The sequence below is a fragment of the Physeter macrocephalus genome, chromosome 2 (assembly GCF_002837175.3).
Source record: "Physeter macrocephalus isolate SW-GA chromosome 2, ASM283717v5, whole genome shotgun sequence".
In the NCBI taxonomy this organism is placed as follows: Eukaryota; Metazoa; Chordata; class Mammalia; order Artiodactyla; family Physeteridae; genus Physeter; species Physeter macrocephalus.
In genome coordinates, this window is record NC_041215.1 from 21495878 (window position 1) to 21512434 (window position 16557).

The 16557-nt window shown below is 54.9% G+C and overlaps 1 protein-coding gene across 2 annotated transcripts in view; it reads left to right on the forward strand.

The window, feature by feature from the left end:
* ZFR2 (zinc finger RNA binding protein 2) overlaps positions 1 to 11455 on the forward strand; it is an 18890-nt gene extending 7435 nt beyond the window's left edge. For both annotated transcript variants that reach the window (XM_028500298.1, XM_028500300.1), the window contains 6 exons: positions 2600 to 2738; positions 4225 to 4322; positions 4753 to 4848; positions 6283 to 6394; positions 7135 to 7232; positions 7971 to 11455. In XM_028500298.1, coding sequence (XP_028356099.1) covers positions 2600 to 2738; positions 4225 to 4322; positions 4753 to 4848; positions 6283 to 6394; positions 7135 to 7232; positions 7971 to 8183 — 756 coding nt within the window. In that variant the 3' untranslated portion in view covers positions 8184 to 11455. The remainder of the gene's footprint in view (positions 1 to 2599; positions 2739 to 4224; positions 4323 to 4752; positions 4849 to 6282; positions 6395 to 7134; positions 7233 to 7970) is intronic.
* The last annotated feature ends 5102 nt before the right edge of the window (positions 11456 to 16557 follow it).

A 16557-nucleotide genomic window follows, 5' to 3' on the forward strand; every position in this document is an offset into this window, starting at 1 on the left:
AGTTGTGGCTCACGGGCTCTAGAGCGCAGGCTCAGTAGTTGTGGCGCACGGGCTTAGTTGCTCCGCGGCATGTGGGATCTTCCCGGACCGGGGCTTGAACCCGTGTCCCCTGCACTGGCAGGCAGATTCTTAACCACTGCGCCACCAGGGAAGTCCCTGTCATAGAGCTTTTCTCAAGCGAGATGGTAACCGGGAGGAGTGAAATCATGTCATGATTTAAATTGATCATCTTCCATTAAAATACTCAGTTCCCGGGGCGGTTTCTTCTTCCTGATGTGTCTGCTGCCCTTCCCGAGAGAATTCAGCATCGTTCCTCCGACTCGTGTAGTGAGCACCGGGGGCTGCGCAGACCCAGGCTCGCCTCTGGGGCTCCCAGTCTGGTCAGGAGACACAGTAAACAAACACAGAGCAAGCTAACTTCCAGTTTATCTTCTGTAGAGAAATTAAAACCTGATATCAAGTAGCGAGCACCTGGGGAGAGCGGGGGCCACTTCAGACAGGACCGTGGGAGGTGTGTGTCCTGACAGAAGATGGAACAGGTGAGGTGAGAGCTGAGAGATGAGGAGAGGCCTTGAAAGATGGGGGTTGGGCAGTATTCCACATAGAAGGACCTGCACCTGCAGAGGCCAAGAGGCAGGAGGCCCAGGGAGATGCGTGCCCGAATGCACAAGGGCCTAGATCGAGCTGGGCCTGAAGGCCATGTGGGGAGGTAAGATTGCCTCCTCAGGGAAATGGGGAGACTGGAGGGTTTTAAGCAGGGGAGTGACATGCTCCGACTTCACCAATTTAATCACTCGTTTCCTGAACACCCATGACATGACACTTTTCTGCTCAATACCGTAGGGGTTGCAAAGATGGCTCAGATGCAAGCCCTGTCCTCTGGAACCTTGCAGCCCAGTGGCTAAGACAAAGCCCTAAGCACCACGAAGATGGATGAGGCCACGGGGAAGATGTCTAAGGCCATGGGAGAGCGGGCAGTGACCCCGACTCTCAGCCGTGTAGACAGACCCTCCTAGCCGTTACCTGGCCGAGTGTCTCGGGGGACCCCAAAGCAAGATGAGGGACACAGTAGAGCTTTTCTATGCAGGCACCGGGTCACTGCACCAAACCCGCCTTTGTTGTGCAGTCTCCCCGGGAGGCTGGTAACTGGGGCCAGCAGTCGGAGTTCTGATGACTGTGCACAAGGGGTCCCTTCTCCCTGAGCCCATGAGGGTGACAGGCCAGAGAGGGTGTAAATGGAGGGGAGGGAGATCCGCCGAGAGGGCGGGCCTTGTCTGGAGGCTCTGCTTGTAGGGGGGCTGACCCTCAGGGTATCCCTCAGTGATGCAGCCGGCGCAGGCTGGGTCCTAAGGATGCGTGTGCTGGGGCAGAGCTGAACCCTGGGCAGCCATGGGGTGGGTACCGGAGCCGAGGGGCCTCAGACCTTGCCTGGAGGCAGCCCCTGTCCAGTGTCCTGAGAAACCGTCGTTCTGCCCTCATGACCCAAGCAGTAGCCTGCTGGACCAGCTGAAGGATTTTGCATTTTTCACTGAATAGCATCTCTTGGGTCACATTCCATATTACTTAGGGAGCTTCATTCTTTTTCGTGGCCGAAGAGTATCCTGTTGCCACTTGTCCATAACTAGCTGGGTCCTTCCATGTAGTTGGACATTTAGGTTGTGTCCAGTGTTCTGTGTTACCAGTGAGGCTGCAGCAGATGAAGAACCTTGTCCACACACTGCTCCACACACGTGGAAGCGTGTCCCGGGGCAGAGTCGCGGGGTCTGAGGCATGAGCCTGGAGGCTTCTGCTGAGTGTGGCTAGGTCAGCCTCCACCAGCAGATTAGAGACGCATGGATTTGCCAGCCCAGTGCCTCCTCAGACTCTCTGAGTTTTGTCCTTCCTACAGCTGATGATGGCACCCCATTCTAGTTTTAACGTGATTCTCCCTTGCCATGGGAGTCTTTTTTTGTCATTGGGTAGAAAGGGTCACTTTGGTTTCTCTTTCTGCAAACTATCTATCACTTGCCAGTTTTTTTTTTTTAAGATTTATTATTTATTTATTTATTTATTTGTATTATTTATTTTTTGTGGCTGCGTTGGGTCTTAGTTGCGGCACACGGGATCTTCACTGGGGCATGCGGGATCTTTGTTGTGGCACGCGGGCTTCTCTCTAGTTGTGGCATGCAGGTTTTCTCTTCACTGGTTGTGGCAGGCAGGCTCCAGGGCACGTGGGCTCTCCAGTTGAGGGGTGCAAGCTCAGTAGTTGTGGCACGTGGCATGTGATATCTTAGCTCCCCAACCAGAGATTGAACCCGAGTCCCCTGCACTGGAAGGCAGATTCTTTTACCACTGGACCACCAGGGAAGTCCCTACTTGCCGGTTTTGCTGTTGGGTTGCTGATCTTGTTGTTATTGAGCTTTGGGTGTTTTTACATATGAAGGCACCTTGATGCTGGGTCTGCTATCTATATGCATTTCTACGTGTGCACTTCTGGAGGCTGGGGCTGTGTCTGTGTCCCTAGGAGGTTCCAGAACACCCGGCATGGGGCCTGGTACCCAACCGCATCCTGCCACTCAGCTGGAGTAATGAGGCCTTGTGTTGTATTTGCACCTCATAGATGGTGACAGAGGACAAGTATGAGGTCTCCTCCGACCCTGAAGCCAACATCATCATCTCCTCCTGCGAGGAGCCCAGGATACAGGTCACTGTGTCCATCACCTCGCCCCTGATGCGGGAGGATCCCTCTGCAGACCGAGGTGCGTCATGGCCCTTCCGTCCAGCCCTCCTCTCCACACACCCGGTGTCCTAGGGCAGCATCCGCCTCTGCTCTGGGCGGGAGGTTGGGGGGTTGCCACGGCCAGTTTCCAGCACTTCCGTCAGGCCGGATGCCCCGGTGAGATAAGAGCTGGGCCTTGGGGCTGCAGAGGAAGTGAGGTAGAGAGCTGGGGCAGAGTGTCAAGTGGCTCAGTACCCAGCTGTGGGGCACGTGCGCAGGGAGCACTTCCTCCCATCCCTCCTGGCTGTGCGGGGACCTGCTCCCTGCCCAGAGGAGACCAGCTGTGCGGCATCCTCCAGCAAGGCAGGGGCCCGGGACCTGAGACAGGTGCGCATTGCCTGAGCCAGTGGGAGGGGGTGCGGGGTGAGGCCAGAGGGCAGCCGACAGGGAGGGTGCAGGCCAATCCGATGGGGATGCACCCAAGTCTCATCCAGCCGTGGAACCTCCTGGTACAGCCCCGGAGACTGTTTCCCAAACTCCAGTCTTTCTTGGACCCCCTTCATGATTGTTGTCAGATCTGAGGGCCACGAACCACTGATGCTTTCCTCTGAACCAATTCCTTTTTGACTCTAAATTTTTAAAGAGGAGAGCCTTTGAACCGTTAAGTGGAAAGCCGTTACCAGTTGTCATAAAGAGAGTGTCATCTGAAAATAAATACAGTGGGAAGAAAAAGTGATGCCCTTCAGTTCCGGGTGGAGGCCCTTCTCGGGCTTGCTCCGAGGCGGGGGACTGGGAATGTCGGAAAGGGTTCAAGGTCCAAGGCCACGGAAAGAGGTGGACTGGAGGGGGCTAGAGAACCGGAAACCCCTCCGAGGAAGCCCCGGTCCCCCAAGAGCTGCGATGTCCCCGCCCTGCTGGTTGCTGCTGGGAGGGGAGCTTTCAGCTTCCTCTGTTGCTTGCTCTCAGCCCCAGAGGAGCAGACCCAGGCCTGGGGGTTGGGGGGTTTATGGGCAAAAGAGAAACCTCTGCTCCCTCCTGTGACCTAAAACACCAGGACCTCGCAGAATAAGGGGAGAAGAATTTTCCTGAAGCAAGAAGAAGGAGGAATCAAAAACAGGCCGGAATTTCCCCCAGACACAGGACGCTGGTCACCCGTGATGGCTTGTGCTCAAACCTGACCTGCTGTCTCCCTCTTAATTATGCATGCGGAAGTTTCTGGAAATCCAGCTTCATTCATAGTTTTCCATCTGAACCGTGATTTGCTAACCAAGGGAGTCAGCGCTGATGGCACCGGGTGACAAGCGTGGAGCTCTTTCCTTGTGAGAGCGCAGAACCCGGAGGAGATGGAATCTTCGTGGAGAGGATATCTGTGGTCCTTGCAACGTCCCAGAGAAAGGGCCAGCGAGCGGAACCATGTGTCTTCTGGATAAATGCAAAGAGGCCTAGGGACCTGACGGCCCGACCACGTGGCCCGGGCAGCAGGAGCAGGGAGAGGGGCGCCTGGCCCATGTGCCTTTCTCTTCTAGAAGGAACAGAGGCGCCTCCGCCTGACCCGGGAGATGTCCTGAGCTCAGAGAAGTGCCTCCAGTCGCTGGCTGCCCTCCGCCACGCCAAGTGGTTCCAGGTCAGGGGTCGGGCCCAGAGCGGGCTCCCAGTACAAATGAGGGACAGACGTGGGTGGGGCGGCTCCTTGGCCAGCTGCTCGGCCCACCTGTCCACGCCCAGCGCTAACCTGATGGAGGTTGCATCCTGGCTGATTGGATCGGGAACTTGAAAGGAGTGACCACCACTCTGGGGGTGGGGGGCCGCGACGGCCGGTACTAGGGCTCAGCCCTGGGCCGTTTGGGAGTGGAGTCTGCTTCCGGTCGCCAGCCGTGAAGCCGGCCGGCCCACGCCTCCCGGAGTCCCTCACTGCCTCCACTGCCAGGACAGGACCCCTGGCTGGGCTCGCTGCCCCTGGATCAGCCCTTGTTCCCTTGGCCCCGTGCACGTCCCCCCGCTTGGCCACGTGCTTATAGCTCCCTGGAGCTAACCATATGCTTCTTTCCCCGAAGGCGAGAGCCAGCGGCCTGCAGCCCTGTGTGATCGTCATCAGGGTCCTTCGGGACCTCTGCCAGCGCGTGCCCACCTGGGGGGCCCTGCCGGACTGGGTAAGGCAGTGCCAGGGGGCTGGCCCTGCTTTAGGAAGCCCCCAACCCCGGACAGGCCACAGCCCTGGGAGGCCGAGCCTAACTTCCTGGTTCAGCGCTCAACTTTCCAACAAAGGGCTGGTGTCTGTCTGAGCACCAGGAGAGGTGGATCGCGGTGGGGCATATCGGGGTCCCTTGGCCCCAGGGTGAGGCTTGCTACAGACACAGTCTCATTTGACTGCATGATCTGAAACCCACAACCTTGTGGGCAGAATCAGGAAGCATGCAAATACACGGGCGCCCCAGCAAGAGGTGGGGTGTTTGCCTAGACCTGCAGGTGTCAGTGCAGAGGCCCCCGTGAGGGCAGGCAGCCTGGTGCAGACCCACCTCCTCTGAACGGGAGGTCCCCTGTGGCCCTGACACCCCCGGTCAGCAGGCCCCGAGCCCTTCCCAGGGGAGAGGATGCGAAGGCCCCCTGTCCCCCCAATCCCCAAGCTGCTGTGTTGGGAGAGGCCCAGCTCCTGGCCTCTGTGGGCCCCCCTGCCCCGTCTTTCAGGATCTCATCTCGTCTGTGCACCCTTCGGCAGGTCTGTCTCTGAGTGTCCCTCTCCCGTCACACACCCACTGATCCCCCAGCGAGCGCAGGTGTGTAGGTTTTTAAGCCTTTCACCTTCGGCATTATCCTTGGGAAGGCGGCCAAGTGCCCTGAACTTGGAGGGACGCGTGTATCTTACATGCAGCCTTCTGCTGCCAGTTCATCGGCTCCCACGCCCAAAGGCGGGTTCCTGGACCCTTCCCACCTGAGCCCAGGCTACCCTTGGCCTTGCTCATGAGGGCTCTGGTGCCCACCCAGACCTCGGCTTCCTGCCCGTGGACCGGGGAGACATCCACTCTCGGCACCACCCCTGGTGGATGGCACAGCGGGTGGCCCCGTGCTGAGTGACGAGAGGGGTTCACTCAGACGCTGGGAGGGCCCCGCATTCCCCGGAGCCCATTTCCCTGTAAGTATAGACGCAACCCCCATGACGGTCACAGCTCCGGCCCTGCCCTGGGACCCGGGCAGGTGGCTCCTTGGAGGTGGGGACATGCCTGCGCGAGTCCCCAAGTCCTTGTGACCCTCATGGCCCTCACTGTCTGAACCTCGGGTCATGGAGAATGAGTTTCTTTTAACCCTCATGACACTGGTTTGCAATGTTACCATCTATGGGATTTTGCTGATGTCGAAACTAGGCGAGAGAGTTCCTTAGAGAACTGAGAGAAACCTGCCCATGACCACACCAGGGTGGCAAGGCCCCGGTGACCCCCTCTTTGTAGAAGTTCAGGGGTGGGTGGGCGTGAGGGGAAGAGCTGGGAGGGGGGCCTCACGTCCCCGGTCCCCTGGAGACCTGGCCGAGGCCACACAGCCGCGCCGTCCTCAAAGGCCCGGGTCTCCTTCTCTGTCCCCACCCGGCCCAGGCCATGGAACTGCTGGTGGAGAAGGCTCTGAGCAGCACGAAGGGGCCCCTGAGCCCCGGGGACGCCGTGAGACGGGTCCTGGAGTGCGTGGCCTCTGGGACGCTCCTGACAGGTCAGTCCCCGTCGGCCGGGAGCCCAGACACTGGAGCACGTGGCAGAGACCAAGGGCCATGGCGGGGTGGGGGGACGGGGGAGCGCAGAGGAGCCTCTTAGGAACACTCGAGAACCACATCCAGCACAGGCAGGACAGCGGACACAGACGTGCACACACATGTCCCCATTCAAGGGAGCCGCGCGCAGGTGTGGACCAGCCGGAAGGAGAGGCGGCGTGGAGGCTGGAGGGGAGGGGTCCGTGCCTTCTCTCACGCTCCTCTGATGGCACACCCACCCTCTCTGGGGAGCCAGGGACAGCCCGAGTGACATTTCCGAAGGAAACAACAGGAATTCCATGATGGGCTGTGTACAAAGATGTTCACCACGACGTCCTTTATGGTAGCAGAAGGAGGAGAGCACACATGCAGCCCGCGTGACATGTTAGATGCAAAACAGTGTTTTCCAGTCATTTCAGTGACACGGGACGATAGCGTTTTAAGTGGAAGAAGAGGATGATACACTGGCCCGTGGTGTGAGCCTTTTCTGTAACTACATGCTCGCCCACGTGTGCACACACACACACACGCAGGCGGTGAGGAGGTCTGCTGAACGCGTGTGGGGCTGGAGGGAGGCTTGGCAGGGGAGAGGCCCAGCGTGGCCTGTGGGCATGAGGCGGCCAGGTGCAGAGCTGCAGAGCCACCGTGGCGCCTTCTAAGGGTGCACTCTCCTTCTCTGCCACTCTCACTTCCCCTCTCAAAGATGGGCCGGGGCTCCAGGATCCCTGCGAGAGAGACCAGATGGACGCCCTCGGGTCCATGACCCTCCAGGAGCGGGAGGACATCACGGCCAGTGCTCAGGTAGGAGGCCAGCCCACGGGGCTCCCCGACTCGGGCCAGCTCGACCTGGCTGCAGGCGGCCCAGGTCCCAGCCCCCACTCGCATCTGCGCTGCATTCCAGGAAACGGTCTGGGACTCCCCTTCCCACCGCCTCCCTTACAGAGACAGGTGGCTTGTGGGTGACAGGACTGCTTCCGGGGGCAGGGCCAGCCTTGCCCAGAACCAAAGCTACTCCCGTGATGAGGCGCAGACTTGGGGCCTCCTTGGCCGGTACTGTCCTCCCCAACCCTGCCCTGTGGTCTGCAAACACCCAGCCAAGGCCTCCAGCTGGGCCTAAACAGCTTCAGGCCCCAAAGCAGAGACCCCGTCCGTGGCTTCCCTTTTGTTTGCAAATTTTTATTTATAAGCAAGTCTCCCAGCAGTACAGAAATCACACTGGGCCTGACATTTATGAATGGCCTTCAGTGGAAAGAGTCAAATTGCTCTTGATCAGAGCCGAACCCGGAGAGGCAGGATCTAAGGCCCCTGTAGCGAGGAGAGAGAGAGCTGAAACTCCGAGGGGCTTCCCGGCACAGCACTCACCACCAGTTGGCGCAGGCAACTCCCAGTACAGTTCTTCACGCCCAAGGGTGACGTGAGCTCTGCAGTTGCTAGAAGGGTGTCGAGGATGCCCAGCAAGCCCCCGAGTCCGCACGGGGCCACGAGAGGTGGGTCGGCAGGCCGCGGGCAGAAGGGTCCTGACGGGTCGTTTACCCCCAGCACGCCCTGCGCATGTTGGCGTTCCGGCAGATCCACAAGATCCTGGGCATCGACCCTCTGCCGCCTCCCAAAAGCAGGCCTGGGGCGCGCTTCCGGAAGAGGCCACGGGAGGCGAGCGAGGCCGAGGCCGAGGAGGGCGCCAGCCAGAGGAAGCGGGCTGGTGGAGCAGAGAGGGGCCCGTGTGAGCGGCCTCGCCTCCTCAACGGGACCTGACGCCCCACTGAATGGCTGCTTCACCCCTGACGCTGGGCAGTACTGTTTTCCTTTGCAGTAATGTTCCGTAGATTTCTTTAAAGGCACTTGTGCTTAAATCATTAGCAAAATCTCTTCATGTGGCGATTTCAGCTGCGGGGGTTGGGGCACAGCGCCCCAAGGCCTGCCTTCACCCGGCGAGAAGGTGCAGCACAATTTTAAACCCTGGCATTTCTTGCTAGCTTTAAACTCACCCTGTGGCCTACTAAGAGTGTGGGTTTTTAAATGGCTTCGTGAGGACACAGCAGCCGTGCATGGATTTGAAATCTCACGGGCAAGCCCACTGGGGGTCCCACATCAGGAAGCCTGGCCCCGGAAGGCAGGTCGGGAGGATCTGGGGTGGTGGCCAAGCCTGAGAGTGTGCCCAGGCCAGGGTCCTCAGTCCCCAAGCCCCGTCTGCTCCAAACACACTGCCCCCTCCAGCTCCCCAGCCTGGAGACGGCCCCGCAGCCAGAGGTCTGCAGGGCTTGAGCTGGGCTCGTCCCCCAGCCCGCCATGGGAGGGCCACAGAGCCTAAGGGTGGTGAGGATGCAGGCTGGGCACGCCCCTGACCCCCGGAACATCTGTGACCCCCATGGCACTGCACCCCGTGCCACTCCGTGCCTTCTGCACTACGAGGAACAGCTCTGTACGCCTCATTCGGGGCTGGGTTTGCCTTGTCTTTCTCCCGTCCTCCTTGCATAGGTGCAGCCAATGTGGGTCCAGGGCCCGCCCCTTGAAAGTGGAGTATGGGGGCTCTGCCTGGTGCGGGGCACAGAATCAGGAGCCTCCTGGCACTGGTGGACATGAGGGCACACTTGCCCAGCCCCGGCCCCGATCCGTCCAAACTTCCCTCTTTGCGACAGCTTCTCTGGCGGCCCTGTGGCACTGAAGGAGATAAGTCCATCTTTGGGCTGACACAATCTTTTCTGGTCACTTGATTGTTTCAAGCTCATTTCTGTGTTTAAGGGACAGCCTGTGTGTGGCTTTACATCTAATGTCTTCGTAGAACTACCTGGAAGTTTGGGGGGTGGGGAATAAACGAGATATGCCTGTCTCTTGGTGTGGACCGTGCAGTCCTTCCTCGGGGCGCAGTGACCCTGCTGGGCTCCTGCAGCCTCTCAGGGCCCCAGGCAGGGGCCCTGACCAGCCAGAACTTCTCCCCGAGGCTCTGAGGCTGGGAGTGTGGATGGGGAGGAGGTCCAAGGGGCTGGTGCTGCCCAGGTGTGGGCCTCTCAGGCCATCTCCACACTGAGGTCCCCTGGGAATGCAGAGGAGCCAGGCTCTGCAGACCCCACCCCCAATCCTGGGGATCCAGCCCAAGAAGCACTCATCTCACACACATCCCACAGCCACTCAAGGAACCCACCCTGGCCTGGTCCAGGAGATACACAGCGGGACCATCAGCGGGAGGGTTGGGGACCCGGAAGGCTTCCTGGAGGAGGGGGCAGCCAAGCTGAGTTGGGAGGGGTGGCTCTCCGCCTGCAGGCCCCCTACCAAGAGTTCCCCCGCAGTTTCCCCAAATCCTCATTGCAAACCTCAGCGGGGAGCGGGGGTCCAGACAGGGAGAGGGCAGGTTGGAGGGCAGAGAGGGGAGGAGGCGGGCGAGGTTGCAGTGGCCCGTAGCAGAAGTGGCACGTGCCCATGGGCACAGACCAGGGCAGGGAGATGGTCAGGACACCCTTCTCAGAGATGGGCCAAGGGAGTGTCGGCCCCCCATGCAGGCAAAGCTTAGCCTGGTTCTACCAGGCACATTATCTACCAGAAACAGGAAGCAGCCAGCTGGTGCCTGACCACTCCAACCTCCCCGGAAGGGCAGGCCGCTCTCCTCTGCTTCTGGGCCCTTCCTGAGGGAGCAGCACCCCAACAGCACGAGTGAGGGCAGAGCAGCCCCTCGGCTACAGCCACAGACCGGGCTCGGGGGACATTCTCCACCTCACGCGAGGGAGCTTCACCCGCACACACCCTCTCCCTCTGCATCTCTGTCGACAGCTCTGCTATTCACCCAGCTGCCCAGGCTGACCACCACAGAAGGACCACTGAGGCGTCCTTCTGGGTTCCTTTGTGCTCGGAGCCGAGCCATCTGGAAGTCCTGTTGGTCCCACTTCTGTTGCTCTCCATTCACAGCTTATGGCACTCTGCAGCTTCAACCCTCCAGCAGCTGGGGCCTCAGGATAAAACTCAGGATTACACTCAAGATAAAACCCCAAATCCCAACAAAGCCCTCCCAAAGAACCCAAGTGCCACCCTCTGCCTCAGTAACTCCACTTCAGACCTACTAGTCTCCGCTTGTCCTCAGTGAACCAGCCAAACTTCTTCCTGCCCCAGGGCCTTTGCACATGCTTTTCCCACTGCCTGTTACGCTCTTCCCCTGGCCTGTATGGCCAGCTGCTCCTCTCCTCCTTTGGGTCTTGGAGAGGCCTCCTTGACCACCTCAACCTGTCACATAACCCTATTCATTTCCTTTATGCCACACGCCACTGACTAAAATCATTTGTTATCTGCCTTGCTCCCACACTGTGAACTGTCTGCGGGCAGTAAGTGTATCTGCCTTACTCACCACGGCACCCCAGGTCTAGAATAGACCAAGTTCAGTAAATATGTTAATGCTGGAAACCATGCTCTGACCCTCAAGGATGGGTGTCTGTGTTGGAGGAATTCACCTCCTAGCAGATAAGAAGACACGGTTTGTTTCGGTGTCATCCCAGGAGATTACTGTACCGATCAGGATGAGAGCCTTTGGCTAAGGTGGTGGCAAGAGGACGAAGGGAAGGGAGAACAGGTTGGCATTCAGGGGTGGCCATCACCGCTGCACTTTTGTGGGAAGCCCCTGTCCTGCTACCGTGAGTCTTCCTGACATCCTGGCAGTAGCAGCTCCGGGAAATCTCATGACCCACTGCTCACCATCCCATCCCTGCCTCCTAGGGAAGATGGATGTGATCTTCTCCATCAGGTGGTGTAAAAGCAATCCAGTTGACAGAGAGTTAAATCTGCCCGCCCCCCGCCCCCCCCACCGCCCAGCAACTCCAGAACACCGAGTTTAGGCAATGCAGCCACAAAATCAGACAGCTGGTTAGCGATGTACTCGGTCCAGATGGATGGGACACCTGGGCTACGGTGCTCGCTGCAGTCCTGAAGAGCGGTTGCTTCTCATCTTTCCTCTCCAGCCCTCTCCCCACCAGGCAGAGGACCCCAGAGCAGGCTGGCAACTGGCGTGGAGACGCGGGACCAGTCACTTGAGGATTCGGACCGCTGAGTGGGGACAAGCAACCCAAGACAGTGACGCAGGACCTCAGGCTTCGGGATGCTGGTGGGCCAGCCTGGTTGCTAGGAGACAGTGGTGGGTGTAGGAGGGATGACGTGGGGCCGTGTGGGCGGGGCTGGAGCCAGACCTGGCAGGCAGTCCAGGAGAGACAGACATGAAAATGCAGATCTGCCAACCCCACCCGCCAAGTCACCAGTAACACAGAGAGCCACGAAAACACACTGCGTCTCCTGGTCCAAATAACTTGCGCTCGGTGGTAAAGGGAGCATCTCCAAGGCTCAGCCAGTCCGAGGCTTGTTTGGGGAAATGTTGGCTCCATCTTCTCCCTGGTCACCCGTTAGTTTGGCTTCCGGAATGAGAAGATGTTTCAGGTAAGCGGATTAAGGCTGTGCTGAGTGGACAAGCCAGAGGACCCATGTTTCTCCTTAAGGTGGAGAGGGCCGCCCGGGGTAAGGAGTGTGTGTGTGGGGGGGTATCACCCTCTTTATATCTGCCCAAGTTCTGAAAAATAAGTGTACTGGGAAACAGATATTTGCACACCCATGTTCACCGCAGCCAAAATGTGGGAAAAAGCCAAAAGCCAAGTATCCATTAACAGATGATAAACAAATGTGGTCCATCCATACAGTGGAGTATTACTCAGCCTTAAAAAGGAAAGAGATTCTGACACCTGCTACAGATAACGTAGATGAACCTTGAGGACATGGTGCTCAGTGAGAGAAACCAGACACAAAAGGACAAATGCTGTCTGATTGCACTCACAGCAGGTCCCTAGAGGAGTCACAACCACAGAGACAGGAAGTAGATGGTGGGGGCCAGGGGCTGGGGGAGGGGATGGGGAGTCAGTGTTTCATGGGGACAGAGTTTCAGTTTGGGGAGATGGGAAAGTTCTGGAGATGACGGTGGGGGTGGTTGCCCAACAATGTGAAGGTACTTAATGCCACTGAGCTGTGCACTTAAAAATGGTTACAATGGTGAATTTTATGTCTATTTTAACACAATAAAAAAAATGTAGGGGCTTCCCTGGTGGCGCAGTGGTTGCGCGTCCGCCTGCCAATGCAGGGGAACCGGGTTCGCGCCCCGGTCTGGGAGGATCCCACGTGCCGCGGAGCGGAAAAAAAAATGTAATGCATTGGGTTTTTCCAATTACAAAAATCTTGGAAGTTTCAGAAGAATGGAAGAAGGGAAACAAAGTCCACCACTGTTAATACTCTGTGTTTCCTTCCAGTTTTCTCATTTTCTACACCCTTGGTTACAGATGGGCTGTTTATACGACTTTGATTCCTCCTTTTCTTCAGTTGACATTATAACAACTTTGATTTCTCAACTGTCTTTTCGAGGTGCTTAGATATACTTTTCTAATTTAATTCTTCTGGAGACCTTTGGAGACAAATCTTTTTCATTATTATTATGGTGCTAATATACACATAATATAAAATTCACCACTCTATTTCAAAGTGTATGACTAAGTGGTTTTTGGTATTTTCACGGCGTTGTGTAACCATCACCAATATTTAATTCCAGAACATTCCATCATCCCCCAAAGAAGCCCCATCCCCATTAGCGGTCACTCCCCATCCCCCTCCTCAGCCCCTGGCAATCATTAATCCACTTTCTGTCTCTGTGGATGTGCCTGTTCTGGACGTTTCCCATCAATGGAATCACACACCGTGTGTCCTTCTGTGTCTGGCTTCTCTCACTGAGCATGATGTTCTCAAGGTCCATCCACGTTGCAGTGTATGTCAGTGTTTCACTCTTTTTTTATGGATGATAACATTCCCGTGTGTGTATGGACCACATTTTATCCATTCACCAGTTGATGGACATGTGGGTCATTTCCACTTTTTGGCTACTATGAAGAGATGTAATTTTTAATAGCTGCATAACATTCCACCAAATGAACATACCCTAATTTGCTTAACTGTTCCCCTACTGTTGGACATTTAGATTGTTTTCAAATTATAAATTATACCTCTGCAAACACGTTCCTGAACATTTGGGATTCTCTCCCTTCCACAGATGCCCAAGATTGAAAGGCATGAACATTTTAAGGCATTTGAAACTTCCATGTAGAAGACCGCATTCCACCAGAGGTTTGCGAGTTCCCCCGCACACCTCGCCCCGCACTGTAGACAAAGGAGCCTCATTCACCGTCCCCAAGTCAGGACTGTACCCTCTTATTTTCCAAAATTCTTTTCTGCACATACGTTTAACAGTTAGGTTTCATTCTGCCACGTCTTGTATCCTCATTATGCTGTTCTTTCATTATCTCATTCATTCAACACATGTTGATTGAACACCTATTATGTGCCATGGGCCATCACTCATAGGGCCTCCCTGTGTCTCCCATTGAGAATGTTGAAATTTATTCAATTTCAATCAGCAAACACCACTTTCTTGGGAGAACCCAAAGATGAACCAGAGTTGTCACTTCCTGCAGTGAGGGTGACTCCGTGGCCCTTTATCATATTAGCCATGGGGTGTCAGGTGCTCACTTCACCTCCTGAGCCTCTTATAAAATTAGTTTAAAACTCATAGCAGCAAACTTGTAGAGCTGTGGGGAGAACTCAGTAATAAAATGCATTTTTTTTTAACACTTGCTGCCCAGAAAGGTGTAGCCTCAGGGACACGGGCATGATGGAGGGCAGGGGTGAGAGTGAAAACTGGTGATTAAAATGGAAGTCATGCATTTTCCATGTGTGCGAAAAGTCCTACAGGTGCTGCTGATGTTCGGGGACTCCCCAGCAGTGGCCAGTCCCCCCACAATCACCCCCAGAGTGAAGCCACTCCCATGGCGAGGGGCTTCCTGTCAGCTCTGTAGCCCTCCCCTCATAAATGTTAGCCAGCGAAGAGGCCAAAACCCAAAGAGGGGGGGGAAAGGTAACTTGGAGGAAAGAGAGAATGAGAACAGAAGAAAGCAATTCTAGAAGAAAGCCTTATGCATATATATTATCCTCAGAGAGAGAATAGAAAATTCACTAGCCAGGAAACAAGTTTAAATTTGCCTTTTGAAAAGGAACATTCAAAGAACCAGAAAAAGCTCTTGGAAATGAAAAACCTGAGGATCAAAATTCAAATGGCAACAGAAGCGTTAGAAGAAAAAAAAACAGAATGAGAAGATAAAAAGAAAAAAATGTAGACAGGAAAATTAGATCAATCCAGGAAGCCCAATATATGACAAAGAAGAGTTCCACAGAGAGAGACCAGAGAAATTAAAAGTGGAAAAATCACCAGTGACATCATCCAAGAAAGTTTGCCAGAAATGGAAGATATGATAGAGCCCACTGAATGTACAGCACCACAGGCGAAAAATAGACCCACACCAAACCCACACTGTGAAAATGCAGGATGTGGAGAATAAAGAGAAGATGGAGCAGATTCTACAAGCTTCCAGAGAGGAAGGGAGTGACAAGCAGAAAATGAGGAAGCAGAACAGTTCAGATTGTTGAACTGCCCAAGACTGGAAGCTGGAAGACCTAAGGCAAGGGAATATATCCACTACTCAGAACACTTGTCCTCAGCCAAACCACCAATCACACAGGAGAGCTGAAGGAAAACACTTTCTCTGGAAATGCCCAGGGAGTATACCTTCCCAAAACAAGGGCACAAACCAAGAAACAGGAGACCTTACCCCAAGAAACTGGAGCTACATCCCAGGAATCCCAGAAGCTGAAGAAGAGGAGCTAGAAGCACAGCTGGGCAACAACTGCCCCTGTGTGGAGAAGTTAGTTCCCTGAGGGGCTTGGGGAGAGAGAGAGAGTCATAGACACACAAAAACAAAGGCAATCACTAACTCCAGGAAAATCAAAAAACAAGTCCTAGAAAATAAAAGTGTTCCTTAGTGCACACTGTTGCACTGTGAACAATATTTTCATGTAATAACATAAGCACTGAATATTCACTTAAACAAAAGTTGTGATATAACTTTTGGGAGAGCAATATGCCTAATAGAGCTAAATCTATACTTTCAGGAGTAGGAAATCAATGGACAATGTTCAACTGGTAAATCCAGAGACGTGTAAACCATTATTTGGGAAGATGGAAGCAAATGCCAGAGAAACAGCCAATAGAAACAGCAGTGGCAGCCCTTGGGGAGTGAGACACACAGTGCTTTGTTTAAAACAGTTTTTTTTAAGCTCGCACAGTCTTCAGCACACAGCCAAACACTCTACAAGTATTGCTACTCTTAATTTTGACAAGAAGAAAACATCCATACCTTCGAGGGGCTCATCGCTGAGTCGGGGAGCTTTATGTAGTTTGGAGAGCACTTGAGAGCTTACTATGTGCCATGAATAGCGACACATTTAATTTAATAGAGGAGAAGTGCACTTACAGGATCAAATAGATTAGAAAATGTGCCTACTTATAAGAAAATAAAGACAGAGAGAGACCAGAGGTCAGCAAACTACAGCCCACTTACCCACCATCTAGTGCACACCATCTGATTTTGTGCATCCAGTGAGCTAAAAATGGTTCTTTACATTTTTTTAAAAATATTTTTTAAATTTATTTAATTTATTTATTTTTTGCTGTGTTGCATCTTCGTTGCTGCACGCGGGCTTTCTGTAGCTGCGGCGAGCGGGGGCTACTCTTTGTTGAGGTGCGCAGGCTTCTCATTGCGGTGGCTTCTCTTGTTGCGGAGCATGGGCTCTAGGCCCGTGGGCTTTAGTAGTTGTGGCACTCGGGCTCAGTAGTTGTGGCTCGAGGGCTCTAGAGCACAGGCTTAGTAGTTGTGGTGCACGGGCTTAGTTGCTCCGCGGCATGTGGGATCTTCCCAGAACAGGGCTCGAACTCATGTCCCCTGCATTGGCAGGCGGATTCTTAACCACTGCGCCACCAGGGAAGCCCGGTTCTTTATATTTTTAAACGGCGGGGAAAAAAGAGTCACAATATTGCATGACATGTGAATAGTACATGAAGTTGAAATTTCAGCATCCATAAGTAACGTTTTATTGGAATGCAGCCATACCTGTTCTCTTTCCCTTGTGTTCTCTCTCTATGGTGGCTTTCGAGCTACAACAGCAGAGCTGAGTAGTCAAGACATGTGGCCCTTGACCGAGAGTTTGCTGACTCCTACGTTAGAGGATGAGA